Source organism: Schistocerca gregaria, chromosome 5 (assembly GCF_023897955.1).
Source record: "Schistocerca gregaria isolate iqSchGreg1 chromosome 5, iqSchGreg1.2, whole genome shotgun sequence".
Taxonomy (NCBI): Eukaryota; Metazoa; Arthropoda; class Insecta; order Orthoptera; family Acrididae; genus Schistocerca; species Schistocerca gregaria.
Window position 1 is genome coordinate 471382347 of NC_064924.1, and position 24059 is coordinate 471406405.

A 24059-nucleotide genomic window follows, 5' to 3' on the forward strand; every position below is an offset into this window, starting at 1 on the left:
AAGTGAGGTAGTGAAGCTATGATACCACTGTTTGTAGCACTGCTTATGTCTCTTCTGACGAGGCTGGCACCACAAAGTACCGTGGTGGCTGCTGGAGATTCGCTTGACAGCCACCCGGCATGTTTGTGTTATTGTTGCATGTTTACATCTGATCTCCAGAGATAGCATTGTTAGTGGGCCAGAGCTTCAGCAGCCTGTGTTATGTCACTGTACATTTGGTGGCTATATCACAGGTAGTATCCTGGGGATACAGCATTTCTCCACCCAGGTATGGTGAGGGTTTGCATCAAAATGTCCAGGAGTTCACAGATGGAAGGCAGGAAAGTCCTGCTAATGGCCTGAGTAAGGTTGACAGTTGAGGAGTAGCTGCAACTCTGCACAATGGAAGAGGGCCCTGTGACAGCACAGGGGACGTTGTGCTTGAGGAGTTCTGGAGAGATGACTGAGCAGAGGCAGCACAGGTCATGGATTGTCAGAATTCGTGTTGCATCTTGTGACATTGCTTGCATGATAACAGTGCAATAGCATGAAGTGAGTGGCTATTCTGGTAGGAAGGACACCGTGATGACTGGAGGCCAGCAGAGCCCAGGAGGATGGTGGAACTGAGGAGACCGATGGAGCCAGGGTGCTGGTGGCCCTGGTGCCAGTGCCGTTGTCGCCATTTCCTTTGTGTTGGAAGGACAAGTGTACGGTGCACTTGTGATGGATGCACCAGAGGCATATGTACTGGTGGTGGAGATGCCTGCATAATGATAAGGATTAAGAACAGGCAGAGAGCTGAGAAGCAGCACAGAGGGTGTCACAGATTGTCACAATGCAAAATTGGAGTTGTAGGCAGGATGACAAATGATTCCTGTGGTACTAAGGGAGGTGCCTCAGAATAGTGAGTGTGTGCAGGAGCATGAAGAGTCTTATAATAGACACTGAGTTGGTCCCATAAAAGAATGAAGAACATAGTAGTGAGGTCTGCACCAGAGTTGTGGAACCAAGACTGTGATAGACAGGAGCACCTGTATAGGAGAGGAGAAAAGCTCATTGTGGAGCATCATTGTGAATCGCAGAGGCACAAAAATACTATTCCAGTTATATGAGAGAGGTGGGCCATGGTTCTAACTCTTTGTTGAATTCCTGAGGTAGCAGAGGCTGTGTTGTCCATGCCATGCCATGGTGAGGGCAGCAACTGGATGGGTTAACTACTGTAATAGAATATCAGAGTCATGTAAGTGAAGCAGTAAGTGTGCCGATACGTGTGCAGTTGTAGTGACATACTGGAAGGGGACAGTGGGCATTAGGACATATGCCCTGAGAAAACAGTAACTGTGTAAAGTAGTGTATAGGTATGGAAGGTAGCTCTGGTCATGTACTTAAGGACAAAAAGTCTGGATGATAGTAACTATTGGGAGTAATCCTTAAGCCAATTACCTTCATTGTCTTTGTAGGTGGAATGAGGATATTAAATCTTTGACCATTGATACAGGAAACTATTACTAAACTGTGCCAGCTGTGATCCTCATTGACATTGTAGTGATTGTGACTGGAGGGGAACAACACACTACTATTGATGTGCTGAGGTAGCAAGGAACTAATGCACTTCTGTTAAGTCTAATACACAGGATATAGTAACACAGTTTCCTTGGGATGTCTGTTCGCACTACTTGGCTCATGCTGAAAGTAGCCACTGGTGTTCCACTGGAGCATTCTTACACAAACAAAGTCTGTGAGGCCGTTATCATTGTAGAACTCTGCTCAAGGATGGATTGAAGATAAGAGTTCAGTGAGGTGGAGAGCTCAAGAATAGGTTGAGATGTGATCCAGTGATGCAGGAGCTCAAGGGCAGTAAGGACATTCATATAGACTACGTGTCCCTAACTAGAATTGAGAATTGAGTGTTACAATTTGATGTAAAAGTCTGTAATATGTTACTTGTGAGCACCAGGCAATAAATTTTGAAAAATAAAATGAAATAATACCACATTAGTCGCTCTGTCTACAATTTATCATAATGTTTGGACTTAGGAATCTAAATTGCGCAAAACTCTTATTTGAATTAAACAGATCCTGACTTTGTCGGTAAGAAGACAGCTTTTAGTTTGTGTAAAGCTACATAAATATTTTGTTTGAAATAATAGAGGAAACAACAGCCAAGTACGATAAGAGGAAAGTAATGATTTTTTAAAAAGTTGTTGCTTTTAGCTGTTTATGTACAAATTGACTCATCCCAAATGCCTTTTGCTGTGAAAGAACTTAACGAGGGACTGAATTCAGTTAAAATGGAAAAGCAACTGGAGTTGATAATATATGTATGGATTGGATCAAATGCCACAGTGACAAAAAAATAGATTTTACAACTCTTTAACAAGTACAAATGGTGTACTAGTAATATAGGATAAGTCAAGTGACATAATACAAAGTCATTGTGAACATTTTATATATCACAGAAATATTTATTTTCGATGAACAATTGGTTGTGGGTAATATTACCAACTGATTTTCACTTGTATAAGTTCAAGTGGATGCTCATAATAGCAGGATGAATGGAAGGACACATTTTTATCCCAGTGCCACAAATAAATACTTAAATTTACTTTTTGTCATTTTGATTCAAATTAAAATACAAAATTTTTATCCTCATCACATAAGTAAGTTCAAGTAAATACTTAACAGCGTGGAATAAATGGTAGTGCACATTTTAACCTATGATATAAATAAATTTAGATTTTATGATTATAACTTTGGTTAGGGATACAAGTAAAGATTTTCTTTTAAGAGTATTTCTTTCTTTTAATTTTTTAAAATCTAAATGGTTTCCTCTATTTTTACTGAAAGAGGCCTTGCTACTGTAGGAAGTTATTAATTTGATAAAAAGTTTGTTCTCTGAGGAACATTTTAAGTTTCCTTTTGAATACTTGTATTTTATTTATTTCCTTTTTTTATATTGTTGCAAAGCTTGTTGTATCACTTTATTCCTGACTCAGTTACTCCTGTATGGACTTTTGTGATAGTTGCAGAGCCTTGGTAGAAATTTTTCCCCTGTCTTGCTTTATGCTTGTGAATATCACAGTTTTTATGGAATAATTCTTTGTTACTGGCTACAAACATCATCAGTAAGTATATATATTGATTTATATCCAGTAAATATCCTGAGAGTCTTAAAGAGGGATGTGCAACATGTTCTGGTAGAGACCTCACATATTAGCTTCACTGCTCATTTTTGTAGTTGAAGACTTTTTCAACTCTTGTAGCATTTCAGCAGAAGACAATACCATAGGAGAGTACAGAATGGAAATGTGGAAGGCATGGCAAAAGCAACAGTTTTCTGTCAATAATATGGCACACAGCCCTCAGGGCAAAACATGCCTTGCTAAGAAAGAAACCAATAGCGAGTAACAGCAATAGAAATTCACATATAGAATAACTAGTTGTTGCAAATTGTATCACGAGATTATTCCACAACTTCCTCATCCATCGCATATCTTCTTATTTAAGAACCACTTTTTTGACTGTGGGTATGATGTAATTTGCCAGGCATATTCTTATTGATAAATGTATTTTTGTAGCTTTTTGTCAGATAAGAATATTATGCTTCCAGAAGGCTGATATTGCTGCATTAATATGAAAAATGCTGTGAGAATTATATAATATCAAATAGTGCTGCTTTTTATTGTTAAAAAGTTCCTGTAAGTTCTATTAACCTTTTGCAGTGCTGTGTGTTCCTGATGATTCCAATCTCAGTTACTCTTTTGTGAAAATTTAACTGCAAATAACAAAATATGTGTATCACCAAACTGGGAACTAATTTCATGAGGAGTCTCACAAGGTTTCTTCATAGTGTCATAACTTTTTCTTCTGTAGTGTAATGACATTTCATCATAACATTACCTCATACCTAGTTTGTTTTTGTTTGCAGATGAGAGAAACATTGCAACAAATGGCAAATCACATGTATTTTTGTTTTTACCTCCCTGATTATTTTCTCATAATGGATTTATGAAATGAAAAGCATGTCAGACATGGTGTAGTTAAAGTTTCTTTTGTTTGGCATTTCCAGGCATACTTCTCAATAAAGCTGTATGTTATCAATCATGATCCAGATAAAAAAATACTTATTCATTCTGGTTGCACACCATTTGGTGTAGCTGCCATAAATGTGGCCTTGAAAGAAGGCTATAAAGTGTGGACAACTGTAGGTTCTGATGAGGAGCGTACTATCCTGAAACAGACATTTCCACAGGTAAGAGATAACTGAAAGCAGAATGCTGCTGTATTTAAATCTTGTATTACATTTTGCTTAACAAAGTTGATGTATCACTAGGTTAAAAACACTGCGTTTAGATGTATTCCAGATGGTGAAGGATAACACTTTATAGGTTTGAATTATCTGGTAGTTCTCAGGAAACATGTATCAAAAGGAAACGCATAAACTTTTCTTTTCTTTCTCTCCATCATCAAGTTGGTTACTGACATAATTTGTCTCAGATTGAATTTAGTTGCCCAAAAGGAGGACTACACACTGAAGAAATCACAGGAAAATTGTCCAAATGATGCAAGACTTAAGTAATAATGATAGTGAATAACTTCAAGTTTTGGATCTATACAGTCCTGTAACTGACACAAAATCTTTATGATGTGAAGTTCTATAAGGTACAGAGGTGAAGGAAGCTTTATATACAACTTAAAAAACAAATTGAGAAGTATTTCAAACAAAGGAACTCCAGGTTGGAATATCAACAATTTAGGAAAAGATAAATTGCTACTTACTGCAAAGATGACACATTACATTGCAGCCAGGCACAATTAAAAGACACATACACATAAGCTTTTGGCCACAGCTTTCATCAGGGAAACAAAGAGAAACACACACCACTCATTCACACAAGCAGGCACACCTCACATACACATGACTGCCAACTGTAGCAGCTCAGGCCGGAATGCCACTGTTATGTGGAATGGAAGCAGCAGTCTTAAGGGGGTGGGAAAGGGGAATGGATAGCAGTGTACAGGTGGGGGGGGGGGGGAGGGGGGGGTGCATGGACTAGACTTCCAAAAGTTGCAGTGTTTGGAAGTTGCAGGGCAGGAAGGTGCAGAAAACAGTGAAAAGGAGAAGAGCAGGGAAAGATTGATGGGTGCATTGACAGAGGGTGGCACGCATAGAAAGTGGGAGATAAGAATGAGGAACAGGTGATAAGATGGAGGGAGTGGAACTGTTGAGTGGAGGGTGCGGGGACAGTATGTTTCCATAGGTTGGGGTCGGGATAATTACAGTAGCGGAGAATGTGTTGTAAAGATAATTACCAGCTGCGCAATTCAGAAAAGCTGGTGGTGGAGGTGAGGATCCAGTTGGCTTCGGTAGTGAAACTGCCATTGAAATCAAGCATATTATGTTCAACTGCATGTTGTGGCACAGGTTGGTCTACTTTGCTCTTGGCCACGGTTTGACAATGGCCATTAATCTTGGTGGACATTTGGTTGGTTCTCATACCAATATAAAAAACTGTGCAATGATTTCAGCAGAGCTGGTACATGAGATGGCTGCTTACACAGGTGGTCCAACATCTGATGCCACAGATGAGCCTGTGACAGGGTCTGGGATGTGATCCTTCTGTCAAAGAGCTGGTATTGGGAGTGGCTTAGCGATGGACTAAGATGATGCAGACACCACTTTAGGAGGATTGGGAAGAATCATGTATAGGATGTCGCTCGTTTCACGGCATGGCATAGGATGTGGTTCAGCTGTTACCTGAGCCATCAGGATCCTCCACCTCACCACCAGTTTTTCTGAGCTGCGCAGATAAAAGTTATCCTTACAAATCATTCTCCACTCCTGTAATTATTCTGGCCTCACCTACAGTAACAAATACCCCACACACTCCACCCAACAGTTCTACCCCCTCTGTCCTGTCACATCCTACCCAATTCTGTCTCCCACCCTTTTTGTGTATTATCCTCTGCCATTGCACACACCCATGTTTCCCTGCTCCTCCACTTTCTCACTCCGTTTTCCCCACCTCTCCACCTTCCTGTCTCAAACCTCCCAACACTACTTCTGTCTCCCCCCTCCACACACACACACACACCAATACAGTGTTATCCCTTCCCCTTCCCCTTCCCCACTGCTCCAGACTGCTGGTTCCATCCCATGTGACAGTTGCATGTTCAAATATGAAAGCAAACTTTTTCAACCTGCTAATTTTTTTCATCAACCAAATAGTTGCAAGGTATAACAAGATATTATAGTCATGTTGAGCTATAGACAAAAATATTGACATTGACTGTGGTCAGATCCCATACTTTCAGATGATAAAACTGGTATTTGGACAACCTGTATGACATCTCTCTTACATTCTTGAATAAAATAAAAAATAAGTTCCAGCTCAGAGTAAGACCAACAACAGTGTATCAGTAATGTAGTGTTCGTTGTATTCCTGTGCTATGACTAGGATTTAAGACACATTTTAATGTGAATATTGACAATGTAACATTAGAATAGTGTCTGAATTTTCACTAATATTATTTTTTATCCATCATGTATCCAGATAAATGATGACTGTATCTACAGCTACGATGATCGAAAAGTCTACAATAACATCCTCCTTACAACCAAAGGACGGGGAGTATCACTAGTAATAAACACACTCACAGGAGACAAGATGGAACACTCACTATTTTGTGTTGAATACTTTGGAACTTTTATCCAGCTAGCACAAGCAGACCTTGACAAAAATCACAAATTAGGTGAGTTTCTAGCCACAGTACAGGAAATTATGCTGGTGGGATATGTTAGCATTTAGTTCTCTTCTACCTATATTCATAGGATGTTTCTCCTGATCTTCATTAGGAGTTTCCATTCAGACAGAAATTTTATTGGACAATAACATGAGAAACAAATATAAAATAGCATTGATTTGAATCAAAATTTGTTTTCTTAAAGATAGTGTAGCATTTGCTTTTTTAATGGAACAAACTGCAGAATTAAAATAATTAGGTACAGAGGAAGTTGTGCAGTAATTAAGCCACTGATACTGGACTCATATCCAGGAGAAACAGGACATAAATCACAGCCTAGCCATCCAGATTAAGGTTTTGCATGGTTTCCCTAGATTAATTAACATGACTACCAAGATGGTTTCTTTGAAACAAGTAAAGTTAATGTTTTTCTCCGTCTTTGTCTAGTCTAAACTTCAGCATTTATTTATTAACTTGTCATCCAGAGAAGATTAAAGGACAGTATCTATCTCTGAAATAACTGCAGAAACAAGAATAAATATCATTTGAGGGTTATGCTGTGGGAATTAGTGTATTCATGCAGAACTAAGCTTTTCAAAAAAGAAACTGGTTGACCTAGTAACACTACTGGTAAAGAAGAAACTTCAGCAGTTTTTCTCTCAGTTGCTAAGCACTAAGAAGCATCTTAATTGTGAAGAAATGGGACAAGTATGTTTTATTGTAGTTAATATTTAGCTTCTGTCTGCAAAATTTGGTTGGAATTGGATGCAATACTCAAAACATCTTAATTTCTAGTTTAATTTGAGGTAGTAAAGAAGAAACATATAGCTACCATCTAGTTAAATTAAAAAATGAACAAATAGGGAACTTAAACTACATAGCTAGAATTAGTCACTTAGGCATGAAGAAGGAGATAGAGTAGAAATATTTAAATGATTGATCAAATAATAATTGTAATTAATAGTTCCACTGAACCAATATCTTTAACACCCCCCCCCCCTTCCCCCTCCCGCCACCCACACAAGGAAAAAGTAATGAATAAATATATTGAACACAGTTTTTGTGACTAAGTAGAGTACACAGATGAGATTCTAGTTTCAGAGAAACTAGTGGTTTTCTACAAGCTGCAAGGTAGTTGAGTAGAAATTATTTTAATTTTAATTTAAGATCAAAGTCATTTAGTAACTGATATGGTAATTGTAATTAAATTGCAGTTACTATAAAACTCAATGATGTTGAATGAAAAAGAAGTCAATAGGATAATATTAATTCAGTGCAAAACTCTGGAAACATACTGTACATTATTTGAAAGAGCTCTGTATGACTTGACATCAAGTGATTGATTAAAAAAGCACAGATTTTCAGTCAGCCATATAGGTTGGTTGATTTGGAGGAGGGAACCAAACAACAAGGTCATTGATCCCATTGCGGTAGGGAAGGATGGGGATGGAAGTCGGCCATGCCCCTTCAAAGAATCCATCTTGGTATTTGCATGAAGCTATTTAGGGAAATAACAGAAAATCTAAATCAGAATGGCCGGGCATGGGTTTGAACAATCATCCTCCCAAATGCGAGTCCAGTGTGCTAACCACTACACAATCTCACTTGGTCATGTCGCTGTAGGACAGTGAAGAAAGTAAAGAATGATACCTTTCACAAGATAAAGTATATATTAGGTCCATTACTTCAACTCCCACCTTTGTCTTCCCTACCATGTGGCTATCTCAGTCCTGATGTCATCAATCTGTATTAATATGAAAGAGAAATTTCAGTGGCATCCTTCATACCCGTGTACTTCCTCTTTCTTTTTCTATTCCTTGTCACCCTGGTGAAACTTTTCTGGTAGGAAATTATGTACCACAAAGTAAATAAGACAAAAACTGTGTAAATACACTTTTTACTAATTTATCAGAGAGCTCAGGTAGGCATTACAATAGGTTAATTGATTTTCAGCACAATTCTATTACATCTCACACCAATATCAGTATTATTTTACATTTCTTAAAAGTTTATGAAGAGCAATTCATATTAGAAAAGTGCATCACTACATCAGTTCACTAATCATTTCATTCAACATTTTTTCTACTTTAAAAATTAAAATTACTTTACATTATGCTGTTTCTTTTCACAGGAATGAACCCATTTCTAAGGAGTATTTCATACTATGGAATATCATGTAACAAGTTATTTGACTTAAATGATGACCTGAAATTGAGATTACATAGGGAAGTAAAAGAAGGAATAAAAAAGGGAGTTGTCAAACCACTGAACAGGATAGTTCTTGACCAGCATGAAACTCACAAGGCCATGAAGTAAGCATGAACTAATAACATTATGTTGATTACCATCTTAAGATTTGAATGGAAAAAAAATACTCTGTAGGATGACTTTTTCGATAGTTGTTACTTTTTGATCTGTGAGCAGAACTGAAAGGTATGAGACCGGAGAAAATATAAACTCTGGTGTATGAAAAGGAAAAGAGGACATCATTATACACCAACCAACAAAAAAGGTGAAGCACTCAGAAGATGTGGTCATACATTAATGCAACTTCTTTCACATACCTACCACCAGTGGTTATGTAAATTACTAGAGTTGCAATTCTCTGTGACAAGTAGAATGGCCTCCGAAGAGGATAAGTGTTATTTACATTTAGTATTGTTACCAGATCTGTTTGGGTATGGTAGAGATGTGAACAGTTTCAGATTTTAAGAGATTGTTGTGAAGGACATGAAGATGAAGATGCCACATACTCATGAGAGACAGCCGCATCAGCATCAGACCGAGTCTGAAAGGGCCTCATTGTAGATCTCCATTTGACCTGTCAAATGTGATGAGCATTCTGGAGTGACGGAGGCCCAAAAATAGACTGCATTATGGGATGGATCCAAGCATACTTGTAGTCAAGGTTCTGTTTGACTACCACAATGGAGAATCACAGTATTGTGCATCAAGCAAGCATATTGCAACCCTTTCACATCTGCATCTGCCATCCGATAACAAGTAAAGGAATCCCAGAAACTTTCTGTGTCATTCTGTACCATAAATCAGAGATTAGCAGCAGCCAGATCAGGGAATGACTCTCCCATATTTAGGAAGCCAATAACATCACAACACAAACAACAGCATTTAGAGTCGTTCTGCGACTGGGAAGCATGGACTGCTGATGAATGGCATCACATTGTATTCAGCAGTGAATTGCAATAATGCGCTACTCCACATGACCATCATAACAAGTATGATTAGATTAGATTAGATTAGATTAGATTAATACTTGTTCCATAGACCATGAATACGACACTTCGTAATGATGTGGAACGTGTCAGGTTAATAAAAGATGTCTGTACAAGAAATTACATTACACAAAATATTGCATGACACTAATGATTAAGTTTTTTTTTTTTTACTTAGTTTATATCTAAATATTCAGCCAATGAGTAGAAGGAGTTGTCATCTAGAAATTCTTTTAATTTATTTTTAAATGTTAGTTGGCTATCTGTCAGGCTTTTGATGCTGTTTGGTAGGTGCCCAAAGACTTTTGTGGCAGCATAATTTACCCCTTTCTGTGCCAAAGTCAGATTTAACCCTGCATAGTGAAGATCATCCTTTCTCCTGGTGTTATAGGTATGCACACTGCTATTACTTTTGAATTGGGTTGGATTATTATCAACAAATTTCATAAGGGAATATATATACTGTGAGGATCCCTAGATCCTTAAATAGATGTCTGCAGGATGACCGTGGGTGGGCTCCAGCAATTATTCTGATTACACGTTTTTGTGCAATGAATACTTTTCTACTCAACGATGAATTACCCCAGAATATGATGCCATACGAAAGCAGTGAATGAAAGTAGGCATAGTAAGCTAATTTACTGAGATTCTTATCACCAAAATTTGCAATAACCCTAATAGCATATGTAGCTGAACTCAGACGTTTCAGCAGACCTTCAATGTGTTGCTTCCAGTTTAACCTCTCATCAATGGACACACCTAAAAATTTTGAAAATCCTACCTTAGCTACAGACTTCTGTTCAAATTCTATATTTATTACTGGAGTTGTGCCATTTACTGTACGGAACTGTATATACTGTGTTTTATCAAAATTTAAAGAGAGTCCGTTTGCTGAGAACCACTTAATAATTTTGTGAAAAACATCATTTACAATTACATCACTTAGTTCTTGGTTTTTGGATGTTATTACTATACTTGTATCATCAGCAAAAAGAACTAACTTTGCATCTTCATCAATGTGGAATGGTAAGTCATTAATGTATATCAAGAACAGTAAAGGACCTAAGACCGAACCCTGTGGGACCCCGTGCTTGATAGCACCCCAGTTTGAGGAATCAGCTGTTGTTTTAACATTACACGAACCACTTATTTCAACTTTCTGCATTCTTCCAGTTAAGTATGAATTAAACCATTTGTGCACTGCCCCACTCAAACCATAATGATTTAGCTTATCTAAAAGAATTCCATGATTTACACAATCAAAGGCCTTTGAGAGATCACAAAAAATACCAATGGGTGATGTCCGGTTATTCAGAGCATTTAATATTTGATCAGTGAAAGCATATATAGCATTTTCTGTTGAAAAGCCTTTCTAAAAACCAAACTGACATTTTGTTAGTACTTTATTTTTACAAATATGGGAGGCTACTCTTGAATACATTACTTTCTCAAAAATTTTTGATAGAGCTGTCAGAAGAGAGATTGGGCGGTAGTTGTTGACATCCGACGTATCCCCCTTTTTATGCAATGGTTTTACAATGGCATATTTCAGTCTATCAGGGAAAACACCCTGCTCCAAAGAGCTATTACATACGTGGCTGAGAATCCTACTTATCTGTGGGGAACAAGCTTTAAGTACTTTGCTGGAAATGCCATCAATTCCGTAAGAGCTTTTACTTTTCAGTGAGTTTATTATTTTACTGATTTCAGAGGGAGAGGTTGGTGGAATTACAGTTGTTTCAAACTGCGCAGGTATGGCCTCTTCTATTAATAGCCTTGCCTCTTCTAGTGAAGATCTAGATCCTATTTTCTCCACAACATTTAAAAAATGATTATTCAAAATATTTTCAATTTCTGATTGTTTGTTAGTGCACTTGTCATTCAGTTTTATTGCACTAAAGTCTTCCTGTGCTCTTGGTTGCCCTGTTTCCCTTTCAATAATATTCCAAATTGCTTTAATTTTATTATCAGAGTTACTGATCTCAGACATGATACACATGCTTCTGGACTTTTTAATAACTTTTCTTAGTACCACACAATAGTTTTTATAATATTGAACAATTTCGGGGTCAGTACTCCCTCTTGCTGTTAGATACAGTTCTCTTTTACGGTTGCAAGATATTCTTATTCCTTTAGTTAGCCAAGGTTTTTTATATGTTTTCTTGGAATTATGTTTAACTATTTTCTTGGGAAAACAATTTTCAAATACCCTTAAAAATGTATTGTGAAATAAGTTATATTTCAAGTTTGCATCGGGTTCCTTATACACTTCATCCCAGTCTAGCTGCTGTAGGCTTTCCCTAAAGTTTGCAATATTTATATTGTTAATTGAACGCACTGCTTTGAAAGTCTGATTTATTATACTGCATGGAGCTATGTCATGTACTGTAACAAGCTGTGCACTATGATCTGAAAGACCATTCTCAACAGGATAAGCATTTATGTCCTTAAACTTATCTTGGTCTATAAAAAAGTTATCTATCAATGTACTGCTGTTCTTTGTTATCCGAGTAGGAAAATCAATGACGGAGCTCAAATTGAAAGAACTGAGTAATACTAAAAGGTCATTCTTCCTATTACACTCTTTCAGGGAATCAACATTGAAATCCCCACAAATGATAATTTGCTTCCCCCTGTCTGACAGATAGCACAACAAAGCATCCAAGTTTTCTAGAAATAGCTGGAAATTCCCTGAGGGGGACCTATACACTGTTACAATTATGAAAGTGCCATCATTTAGTTTAAGTTCAGTGGCACATGCTTCCATATGTTGCTCTACACAAAATTTTTTAGTTTCTAAATTTTTTGCACTGTGGAAGCTTTTGACATATATGGCAACTCCTCCTCTCATCATATTATCTCTACTTACATGTGCAGCTAATTTGTACCCATTGATGTTAACCTTTTGCATATCAGTGACAATGTGATGCTCGGACAGGCATAGTATATCTATTACATTCTTGGTTTCTATATCTTCTAAACAAAGCAGAAGCTCATCAATATTATTCTTCAATCCCCCAATATTTGGATGAAATATACTAACAGTATTTTTCACTTTACTTTTGTGAGTATCTTGAACTTTTTTAACATCTTTAGTACTTTTATTCTTCAATCCCCCAATATTTTGATGAAATATACTAACATTATTTTTCACTTTACTTTTGTGAGTATCTTGAACTTTTTTAACATCTTTAGTACTTGCCTGGCTGAGTTTCCCACTGGACACTGATCTTACACTAAAAAAGAGTTTCCACCATGAGGTGTAGTTCCTCCCCCCTTTAAATTTCCTGCTATCAGCCCAGCCAGTTTACCCTTCCCTTTCCTGTTGAGGTGTAGGCCATGTCTAGTATAGTCCCACCTACAGAGTGAATCAACAGGAACCACACCAATGTGTGACCCTGCACCAGATCCAAGTAGCCGTTCCAACTCCAAATTAACTCTCCTGACAGAAGAGGTCAAATGAGGTCGGTCGTGGCGCTCCAGAACCGACACAAACCCAACACTGGTATGATTCGATGCCGATGCAATCTTTGCCAGGTCACACTTTATGCTGTACCCCGGATCTCTGTCAATACTGTTGCCCGGCCCACCCACAATAACCACGGTGTCTTCCTTAGTAAAACCTTTACATAGTGAACCTAAATCCTTTGTAACCTGCCCAAGTTCAGCACTAGGTTTGAAAAAACTTGTGACCTGGTAATCCAACCCTAATTCATCCTGCAGAAGTTGTCCCACACCCCCAGCATGCGAACTACCTAGCAACAAGACTTTCTTTCTCTTTGCAGACTTCCCTACATTCTTAATCAATTTGCTGCTGAAAGCTTGTTGAGCCCTGTCTACATCTACTTCTGTGAGAGGCTCATCAGTTTCTGACTGAGGCAACAGGTCAAACCTATTTTGTACATTAATAACAAAGCTGTCAGAAGAATTTCTTGGCCTGTTCCTCATGCCTGTTGCCACTTCCCACCCCTGTTTACCCTTCTCCCCCCTTAACCTGCCCAGTTCTCGCCTAGCCTCATCTAACTCAGCCTGAAGGGCAGCAATTTTCCCCTCCTGTTCCACAATCTTCCTATCTCTACTACATAGCCTACAGAACCACTGATGAGTCTCGCTCATTTTCCCAATTCCCACGCCACTACAGTCGCCCCAATGAAAAATGTTACTACATCCATCACACCAGACCCCGAAGCTAACGATCCTACGGCACGTCAGGCACTTTACACTCATGGTACAAATCGATTTTAGTGACAGAAAGACAATTAAGTTACCGGAAAACAATGAAAATACGTGTACGAAAAATTAGGCCTACTCGTGACTATGTAAACAGTGGTTCAGAAGTTTTTTTACTGGAAATTACTTAAGAGATGACGATACTCTACAGATATAAAGGGGCAGCAAACGTATTTAGCACACTAAACTATCAGTAAATGCACTTAAGATTGCGGTATGAAGTTTAATCTGAAAACTCAAAAGTTCGGCCTGGCCGCGATATGTAAACAAAACGAACTTTACGTGATTACTGTGAAAATACGCGAGTAAGACAAAAACCTTTAATGGTACGCTTGCAGAGCACTATAATGTTAGTGACCTAGGGAGAGGTGACATTCTTCCACTGTTTTGGAGAGCCACAGTGGTATTACTCCTGGCATCGAGGTGTGGGGAGCCATCAGGTATGAGTTCAGGTCACAACTCATAGTGATTCAAGGAACTTGGATGGCACAATTGTATCTCACAGACAGTCTGCACCCTCATGCATTACCTCTCATGTGACAGTATTGTGGGCCATATTTCATTGGGACAATGCCCATTCACTTATTGCACATGTCTCTATGAATTGTTTGCATGATGTTGAGGTACTCCAAGAGCCAGCAAGCTCCCCAGATCTGTGCTCAGTGGGACATGTGTAGGAACAGCTCAGATGTCAACTCCCTCCCCGTGCCAGTATTCAGTATGTCAAGGATCAGTTACAGCAATTGTGGGCCAGCTTGCCTCAGGAGATGATACAATGGTTTTGTGCCACCCTTCCCAACCAAATCTGTGCATGTATCCAGGTCGAGGGCTTCCAACACCATACTGGCAAGTGGACTCATATTGTCAAATTCTTTGTAAGACTTCATTTTGTAATCTATGAAATACCCTTTGAGCCCATGAAATTTTATTTAATTCTTTCTTCCCCTCCTGGTTGCTTCACATTTTTTGTTAGGTTATGTATAAATAACAGTAATGCACCAGAAATTTGAAAGCATAGTCAGGATTTGCTTATGGCTCCACTTCATAACAACAGTTTTCCTCTGTGACAGCCTGCATTCACAATGGCATTCTCCCTATAAAGAAGTTAAGATTTCCTAGTGAATGGGAGCACATGTTTGCAGAGAATTTGCAGAAATGTTTTATTTTCTTTATGGTAGAGAAAGATTGCTCCATCTCAGATGATCTCATTGGTATGGTAATTATAACTTTCAGGGGTTTCATTGTTTCACTAAAAGGCTTCTGTAAATTATTTTTAATCAGGAATTGCAGAAGTGGAGCAGCACCTGTGAGAGTTTTAAACTCATTCCTCAAGTATAGATTTGTCTTCAGTTTATTACATTCTAGGAAGGGACCTGTATTGCAAGACCCCTGCAGCAGTATTTCCAGAAACTAACTTGCACACAAAAAAACTTTTCAGAGTGAAATGAATTTGCACCAACTAGATACTCTGTTAAGTCAGAGCATCAATCTGAGCAAAAATTTTATCTTGCACTTCTTTTGCCACAACAGTTTTCGGAATTCAGTTCCCTGTCTGCGTCCCTTTGCAGGATATAGCAGCTGTCTATATATGGAAAACATGTCAATGGTGTTATCTTGAATATACACTCTAAGACCATAAGAACTATGAACCAGAAACGAATTATCCAAATTGGACAGAAATTGTTAGATGTGATGAACATGTACAAATGATTACAATTTCAGAAAAATTAGATGATATAATTAAGGGAAAGAGCTTCATAAATTGAGCAAGTGGGTAATCCATTGGTCCACCTCTGGCCCTTATGCAAGCAGTTATTTCACTTGGAATTGACTGATAGAGTTTTTGGATGTCCTCCTGAGGGATATTGTCCCAAATTATGTCCAATTGGCATGTTGGATTGTCAAAATCCTAACTGGCTGGAGGGCCCTGCCCACAATGCTCCAGACATTCTACCCACAATGCTCCAGAATTCTTAATTAGGAAGAGACCAGGTGATGTAGTGGGGAGGAAAAATATCAAGCAGTAAATTTCCTGACTGCTTGCAAAGACAGTTTTGTACCTGGTACGATAGAGAGTGCTTGAGTAAAATTTATAAAAACACAGTTAGAAGGAGTAGCCCAGACCTGGGCTAATCAGCATGCTCAGTAATTTGTAGATTTCAAAACGTTTAAGACAATGTTTCTAAATAAGTACTGGGCACAAACTAAGCAGTTGAGACTATAAAATGATTTTTTTTTTATTTAGGCCAGAATACAAAAGTGGGAAGGAAAGTATGACAGTGTCCTGTGTAAAGGAACTAAATGAATTGATTCAGCCTCTAAATGTGTTGACAGAGTTTTCAAATTTGAAGAGAAAATTGCCTAATGCACAATGGGAACTAATTCATAGTCCAACTGATTCTAGGGAAGACTTTCTTGTCTTTATTGAAAATGTGGAAAGGGCTTTCTGCTACAGGCCAAAGTATGTTGTACACAGTGATGGAAATCAGGACAAGGGAAACTGTAATAAATCTAAGGGAAGCAATGGGAATAGATGGAGATGTGAGAGAAATGGACCTAGTAATCGAGACAGGGACTGGAGGAATAGACTACTGGAGAGAATAGAAATTTTGGAGGAAGAACGGACAGTTTTGAGCAAAGAAGGGATGAAGATAGATAGAGGGAAAGGCAGACGAGAGCACCAAATGCTAAGTTCAAGAACAGACAGTCAAAATGAAATGAGTATATGGATGCTATTATAGGAAATAACAGTTTTTTTCTTGGGGGGGGGGGGGGGGGAGCATAAGAAATATAGGAGTTGGAATAAAAGAGAGTAAGATAATCAGTGGAATGAAAACAGATTAAAGATCAATCCAGTTTCCATGCTGAGGAAACATTCAATAGAAATGAAGGGGCTCAGCCAATAAATGGTGAAGGCAATATGAGTTTATTCTCCATAAAAAATTTTGAAACATTGGAATCATACCCATCAAGACTAATGGCTCTGGAGGAAAAAGCAATAGACAATGTAGATGCAGATGGCAAAATTATAAATAGCATTTAAGACTGTTGTAAGGAAGAGGAAGATACAAGTGCATTATTTAGCAATGTTTTCTGTCTCCTGGGAGAAAGAAAACTGGCGTTCTACGGATCGGAGCGTGGAATGTCAGATCCCTTAATCAGGCAGGTAGATTAGAAAATTTAAAAAGGGAAATAGATAGGTTAAAGTTGGATATAGTGGGAATTAGTGAAGTTCGGTGGCAGGAGGAACGAAGACTTTTGGCCAGGTGAATACAGGGTTATAAATACAAAACCAAATAGGGGTAGTGCAGGAGTAGGTTTAATAATGAATAACACAATAGGAATGCGGGTAAGCTACTACAAACATCACAGCGAATGCATTGTTGTGGCCAAGGTAAGACACTAAGCCCATGCCTACGACAATAGTACAAGTCTATATGCCAACTAGCTCTGCAGATGACGAAGAAATTGAAGAAATGTATGATGAAATAAAAGAAATTATTCAGATAGTGAAGGGAGGCGAAAATTTAATAGTCATGGGTGACTGGAATTCGGTAGTAGGAAAAGGGAGAGAAGGAAACATAGTAGGTGAATATGGATTGGGGGTAAGAAATGAAAGAGGAAGCTGCCTGGTGGAATTTTGCACAGAGCACAACTTAATCATAGCTAACACCTGGTTCAAGAATCATAAAAGAAGGTTGTATACATGGAAGAAGCCTGGAGATACTGACAGGTTTCAGATAGAAATCCTTGGGTGACAGAAGAAATACTGAATTTAATAGATGAAAGGAGAAAATATAAAAATGTAGTAAATGAATCAGGGAAAAAGGAATACAAACGTCTCAAAAATGAGATCGACAGGAAGTGCAAAACGGCTAAGCAGGCATGGCTGGAGGACAAATGTAAGGATGTAGAGGCTTATCTCATTAGGGGTAAGATAGATACTGCCTACAGGAAAATTAAAGAGACCTTTGGAGAAGAGAGAACAACTTGTATGAATATCAGGAGCTCAGATGGAAACCCAGTTCCAACCAAATAAGGGAAAGCAGAAAGGTGGAAGGAGTATATATAGGGTCTATACAAGGGAGATGTACCTGAGGGCAATGTTATAGAAATGGAAGAGGACGTAGATGAACATGAAATGGGAGATACGATACTGCGTGAAGAGTTTGATAGAGCACTGAAAGACCTCTAAGTCAAAACAAAGCCCCAGGAGTAGACAACATTCCATTAGAACTACTGACGGCCTTGGGAGAGCCATTCCTGACAAAACTCTACCATCTGGTGAGCAAGATGTATGAGATAGGCGAAATACCCTCAGACTTCAAGAAGAATATTATAATTCCAATCCTAAAGAAAGCAGGTGTAGACAGATGTGAAAATTGCCAAACTATAAGTTTAATAAGTCACGGCTGCAAAATACTAACGCAAATTCTTTACAGACGAATGGAAAAACTGGTAGAAGCCGACCTTGGGGAAGATCAGTTTGAATTCTGTAGAAATATGGGAACACGTGAGGCAATACTGACCCTATGACTTATTTTAGAAGCTAGATTAAGAAAAGGCAACCCTACATTTCTAGCATTTGTAGACTTAGAGAAAGCTTTTGACAATGTTAATTGGAATATTCTCTTTCAAATTCTGAAGGTGGCAGGGGTAAAATACAGAGAGCGAAAGGCTATTTACAATTTGTAAAAAACCAGATGGCAGTTACAAGAGTCGAGGGACATTAAAGGGAAGCAGTGGTTGGGAAGGGAGTGAGACAGGGTTGTAGCCTCTCCCCGATTTTGTTCAATCTGTATATTGAGCAAGCAGTAAGGGAAACAAAAGAAAAATTTGGAGTAGGTATCAAAATCCATGGAGAAGAAATAAAAACTTTAATGTTCACCGATGACATTGTAATTCTGTCAGAGAAAGCAAAGGACTTGGACGAGCAGTTGAATGGAATGGATAGTGTCTTGAAAGGAGGATATAAGGTGAACATCAACAAAAGCAAAACGAGGATAATGGAATGTAGTTGAATTAAGTTGGGCGATGCTGAGATTAGGAAATGAGACACTTAAAGTAGTAAAGGAGTTTTGCTATTTGGAGAGCAAAATAACTGATGATGGTCGAAGTAGAAAGGACATAAAATGTAGACTGGCAATGGCAAGGAAAGCGTTTCTGAAGAAGAGAAATCTGATAACATCGAGTATAGATTTAAGTGTCAGGAAGTCATTTCTGAAAGTATTTGTATGGAGTGTAGCGACGTATGGAAGTGAAACATGGACGATAAATAGTTTAGACAGGAAGAGAATAGAAGCTTTTGAATTGTGGAGCTACAGAAGAATGCTGGAGATTAGATGGGTAGATCACATAACTAATGAGGAGGTACTGAATAGGATTGAGGAGAAGAGGAGTTTGTGCCACAACTTGACTAGAAGAAGGGATTGGTTGGTAGGACATGTTCTGAGACATCAAGGGATCACCAATACAGTATTGGAGGGCAGCGTGGAGGGTAAAAGTAGTAGAGGGAGACCAAGAGTTGAATACACCAAGCAGATTCACAAGGATGTAGGTTGCAGTAGGCACTGAGAGATGAAGACGTTTGCACAGGATAGAGTAGCATGGAGAGCTGCATCAAACCAGGACTGAAGACCACATTAACAACAACAACAACCATTTAGGAATGAGAAAATTTATGCAAGTAATGAGATTGAGCCTATTCAAAGTGGAGTGGATGTTAATCCTAATATTTGTAGCAGTGATGTTACAAGTGGTGAAATGTTGGTTGAGTGTACGAATGAACCAACAGATGTTCATGAAATTGTATGAGATAATGAATTGGTTAATGAAGCAGGAGTGAGTGGGTGTAAGGAGGGTGGTGCTATTATTGGTTGCCCTGTGAGGAAACTGAAAGATGACCATTTGATTCTGGATGGGGATGTCAACTCAAAGGAGTAGATGAGCTTGCTTTCTGGGCAGCAAAATAACTGATGATGGACAAAAAAGAATGATACAAAATGTAGACTGCAAGGGCAAGAAAGTATTTCTGAAGAAGAGAAATTTGTTAACAATGGGTATAGATTTAAGTGTTGGGAAGTATTTTGTGACAGTATTTGTATAGAATGTAGCCATGTATGGAAGTTAAACATGGATGGTAAACAATTTAGATAATAAGTGAATATAAGCATTTGAAATGTGCTATCAAAGAAGATCAGATGCGTAGAACACATAAATAATGGGGAGAAAATAAATATATAATATAATTGGGGAGAAAATAAATTTGTGGGACAACCTGACTAGAAGAGGGTATCAGTTGATACAGGATGTTCTGAGACATTATCCACCAATTTAGTACTGAAAGATAGAGTGGGAAACCAAATTAAGGGGGATGTAGTATGAAATATTTATTCAGAGCTGAAGAGGCTTGCACGGGATAGAGTAGCATGGAGAACTGTATCAAACCAATCTTCAGACTGAAAACCACAACAGCAACAGGTATGTTAATTACAACTGGTTGGGAAAAGACGAGAATGAGTATAAAATTAATGATTGGATATCTTATGCTAAAATTCAGAAAGCTTTGCTACCAGAGAAGTGGGATGAATTAAGGTTCAAAGTAGCCAGAAAATTGGAAGAATTAGGAGGAGAACAATATATTGTGGATAGATTAAACAAATTATTTAGAGAAGATAAAGAAATAGAACACTGGGGAATAAATGTATTAAGGTGGGAGACATGGAAGAGATCCCATTTTTGGATTCACTTTCATTTATTTCAACTGTGTCTGAATCCTTCTGACAGCAGATTAGAAGCAATGAACTGACGGGACTGCCTGAAACTAGTGTAAAGATTAGAGCAGCAACAGGATCTTGTAGCAAGTCCACCAACAAAGAAATCTTGTTGGGATTTGAGATCAATGGTCATTGTTTTAATATAAATTGATTATAATCTGAAACCTGCCAATGATTGTTAGATTGGACACAGATTTCTTGTGCAAATATGATTCTAGCAATGTAATAAGGAATAGAATAGTAGAATTTGATGCTGGATGGTACAGTAAAAGAATCAGATTTAAAAGGGTATGAAAAGGGTCAGAGGCTATAGCAATCTTGCTTTGTCTTATTCGACATACAGATGAAGTAATAAGCTCCAGGAAGCAGTAATTATTTATTTTTGTAATTGCAGCACAAAATTCAAGGTAAAACTTTCAACTCTGTAAACAGATAAATAACTGAACTCTCAAATAATAATGGAACTGTTACTTCATAAGTTCCAAGGAATAAACTGCCGATGTCACACTGTGTGCACTTTACACACATATCATAATATAAAGGTTGTATCAAGGCAAAGAGTCTGCTATAATTACATTCAAAGATTTAGCTTCTGCTTTAACAGCTATATAATTTATCCTTATTGTTCAAATGTATCAGTAAGAATTCTAGTAAAATAATGTTGTGCAGTTGCCATTGATTACAGCGGTAGCGTTTGTGCATAAAGAATTAAACTGCAAATTTGACTAGTTCCATACAGTTATGATTCCTTGTGTGATAAGTAGTATACAAAGTACAGTTTCATCTGGGTGTAGAATTAATCTGCTAACTGGGTATAATAATGATATGCATAAGTAGCACAGAGATCAGTCTTATGCATTTAATGTAAACTTTGTTTAAAAACCAACTACTTTCAGTTCGTGGTCTAGGATTTAAATGCTGAGATGACTCAAGCAGGCATGGTTTTCTGTTGGTGTCTATGGAGGGAGTAAGAACTGTTTAACCTATAAACTGCTAGGGTTAGGGTGTGATAATTTGGTTGGCAATTTGGACCTATTCAAGCTTGGTGCAACAGTGTGCTATTGTGACGATGGCTTTATTCACTGAGTTAGCTTGAACAAATGTTGATGACATTCATATTAGACTGTGTGAACCTGATAACTGTGGGGAATTGATTAACAATAGAATGTTTCTGCAAAATTGGAACACTGTATGTGTATGAATTGTTTGCTAGTACTGCTTTACAAACAATCATTTATTAACTCTTTTACTGCTCTGGACGTGTTAACGTGAACGTCTTTGTATCTGTCCCTGTGTACTCTGAACGTGTTTATGCATGCCACCAGTCCTTCTACCTGGTACTGTGAATGTGTCTATATGTAGACACATTCAGAGTACCAGTTGGAAGGACTGGTGGCGTGCGTAAACACATTCAGAGCACTCAGGGTCAGTTACAAAGGCAAGCGCGTTAACATATCCAGAGCAGTTAAAGAGTTAATAATTAACATTTGCCTCTATGTGATCACCAGTTGAGGGAATCTCTTCTAACAGAAATAAAACTGAAGTGGGATTTGGACTTGTGTTTGGATTCATCATTGTGGAGATATACCATGACCAGATTACTTGATGTTTTTGTAGTCAAATGTGCTTTAAATTATTGAATGACTCTTTACAGGCTGGCATATTATTTATTGAACTAGTATAGGGCTCAATGCAGTTGTGTACAACCAGACCATTGTGCAGATAAGCCATTTAACAGGTTGTGCACACACCCAAAGGCATCATTACTCAATCATGCTCCTAAGCCATTGTAGGATGTTTCTGGCCAGGTCATGAGAACAGTTATCTACCTGGAAGATGCCATTGTTGTTGGAAAACATGTTAAGCATGAAGAGATCCAAATTGTCTGCAGTAATGTTCAATGATTAATTGTCTGTTTGCAAGAAATGTATACATTGTTTGTGTGCTCATATAATATGTATAGTGTCTATGGCGCCAGGATTGATGATGGAAGTGTACTGAAATATGTTGCCATTGTTAAATTCTTAGTAGTGGAATGTACATGCTAATCTGTGATTAATGTGCTGCATAAATTGTCATATGCCAGCTGACTTCTTGACACCATCTTTCTCCTCACATGTGGAATTCTCAGGGAATTTTTTACCAAGTTTTGACAGCTATTGTGGCTGGTTGTATCACACATGCCCTGCAAAATTTCCACTGTATTTAATTTCAAATGTGGATCAACAGTCTACTGAGCAGATTGTCATAAACCTTTGTCACATCAGTATTTTCCTTTAATGTCTTATTCATCCACCACTTTAATAGGCCTATACTCTTTTACTGCTGTAGTGGATTTTGTTTTTGTGTCTAACATGTTCAGTATGCTATTAACAGTAGCTAATCACACTCTTAAATTCTTGTTTATCTTTAGATCTACTTCTGCACTACCCCTTCTGACACTGTGTTCATTAACCTGTAATTGCTTGACCAGCAATCTTATTCATTAATTCCCTCTATATCTATCTCAAAACTATCCATTTCTCTTTTCAAACTCTCGAATCTTCTACCCTAATAACAAACCTAACATTCCAGTGCCCCTCTTCAGGAACCATATGTTAATCTGCCTTTTCAACTGATACCCCTCGAATGTTGTTGGACCATATTATGTCTTTCTGTATCATTGATATATACAGGCTGCCAAAAAATGGCAATGTTCACAGTTTGTGGATGTATGCAGTACTTCCAGAGTCATATTTCTCAAAGTATAAGTTACTGTGTATATATTCTTCCCTTTTTCATCATCAAAGTGCAAATATGAAGTTTCAATAAAGTGATGGAATGATGACAGAAAGGAACAATTTATGGCAAATATTTCAATATTGTGATCACTTTGTCTTTTGACACTGGGCTACTGCAGTGAAGATACATGGAAAATGATTCAGCATCTCCAAATGTTGTCCTTGCCAAGTGTGCATACTGTTCTATTCCGGTGTGTTTCAGTCGCCACACTGAGACTTCACATCTGCACTTTGGTGACAAATAAGCAAAGATATTATGACAGAATAGCACTTTCTGTTTTGGGAAGTATGACTACAAGAACTGTTTGTACTAAAAG

At 38.0% G+C, this 24059-nt stretch overlaps 1 protein-coding gene across 1 annotated transcript in view; it reads left to right on the forward strand.

The window, feature by feature from the left end:
- Positions 1-24059, forward strand: part of LOC126272096 (fatty acid synthase-like) — a 332645-nt gene that overhangs the window by 254157 nt on the left and 54429 nt on the right. Inside the window, exons 26-28 of the mRNA XM_049974674.1 lie at positions 4049-4231; positions 6534-6732; positions 8855-9035. Of these exons, the coding sequence (XP_049830631.1) occupies positions 4049-4231; positions 6534-6732; positions 8855-9035 (563 nt within the window). The remainder of the gene's footprint in view (positions 1-4048; positions 4232-6533; positions 6733-8854; positions 9036-24059) is intronic.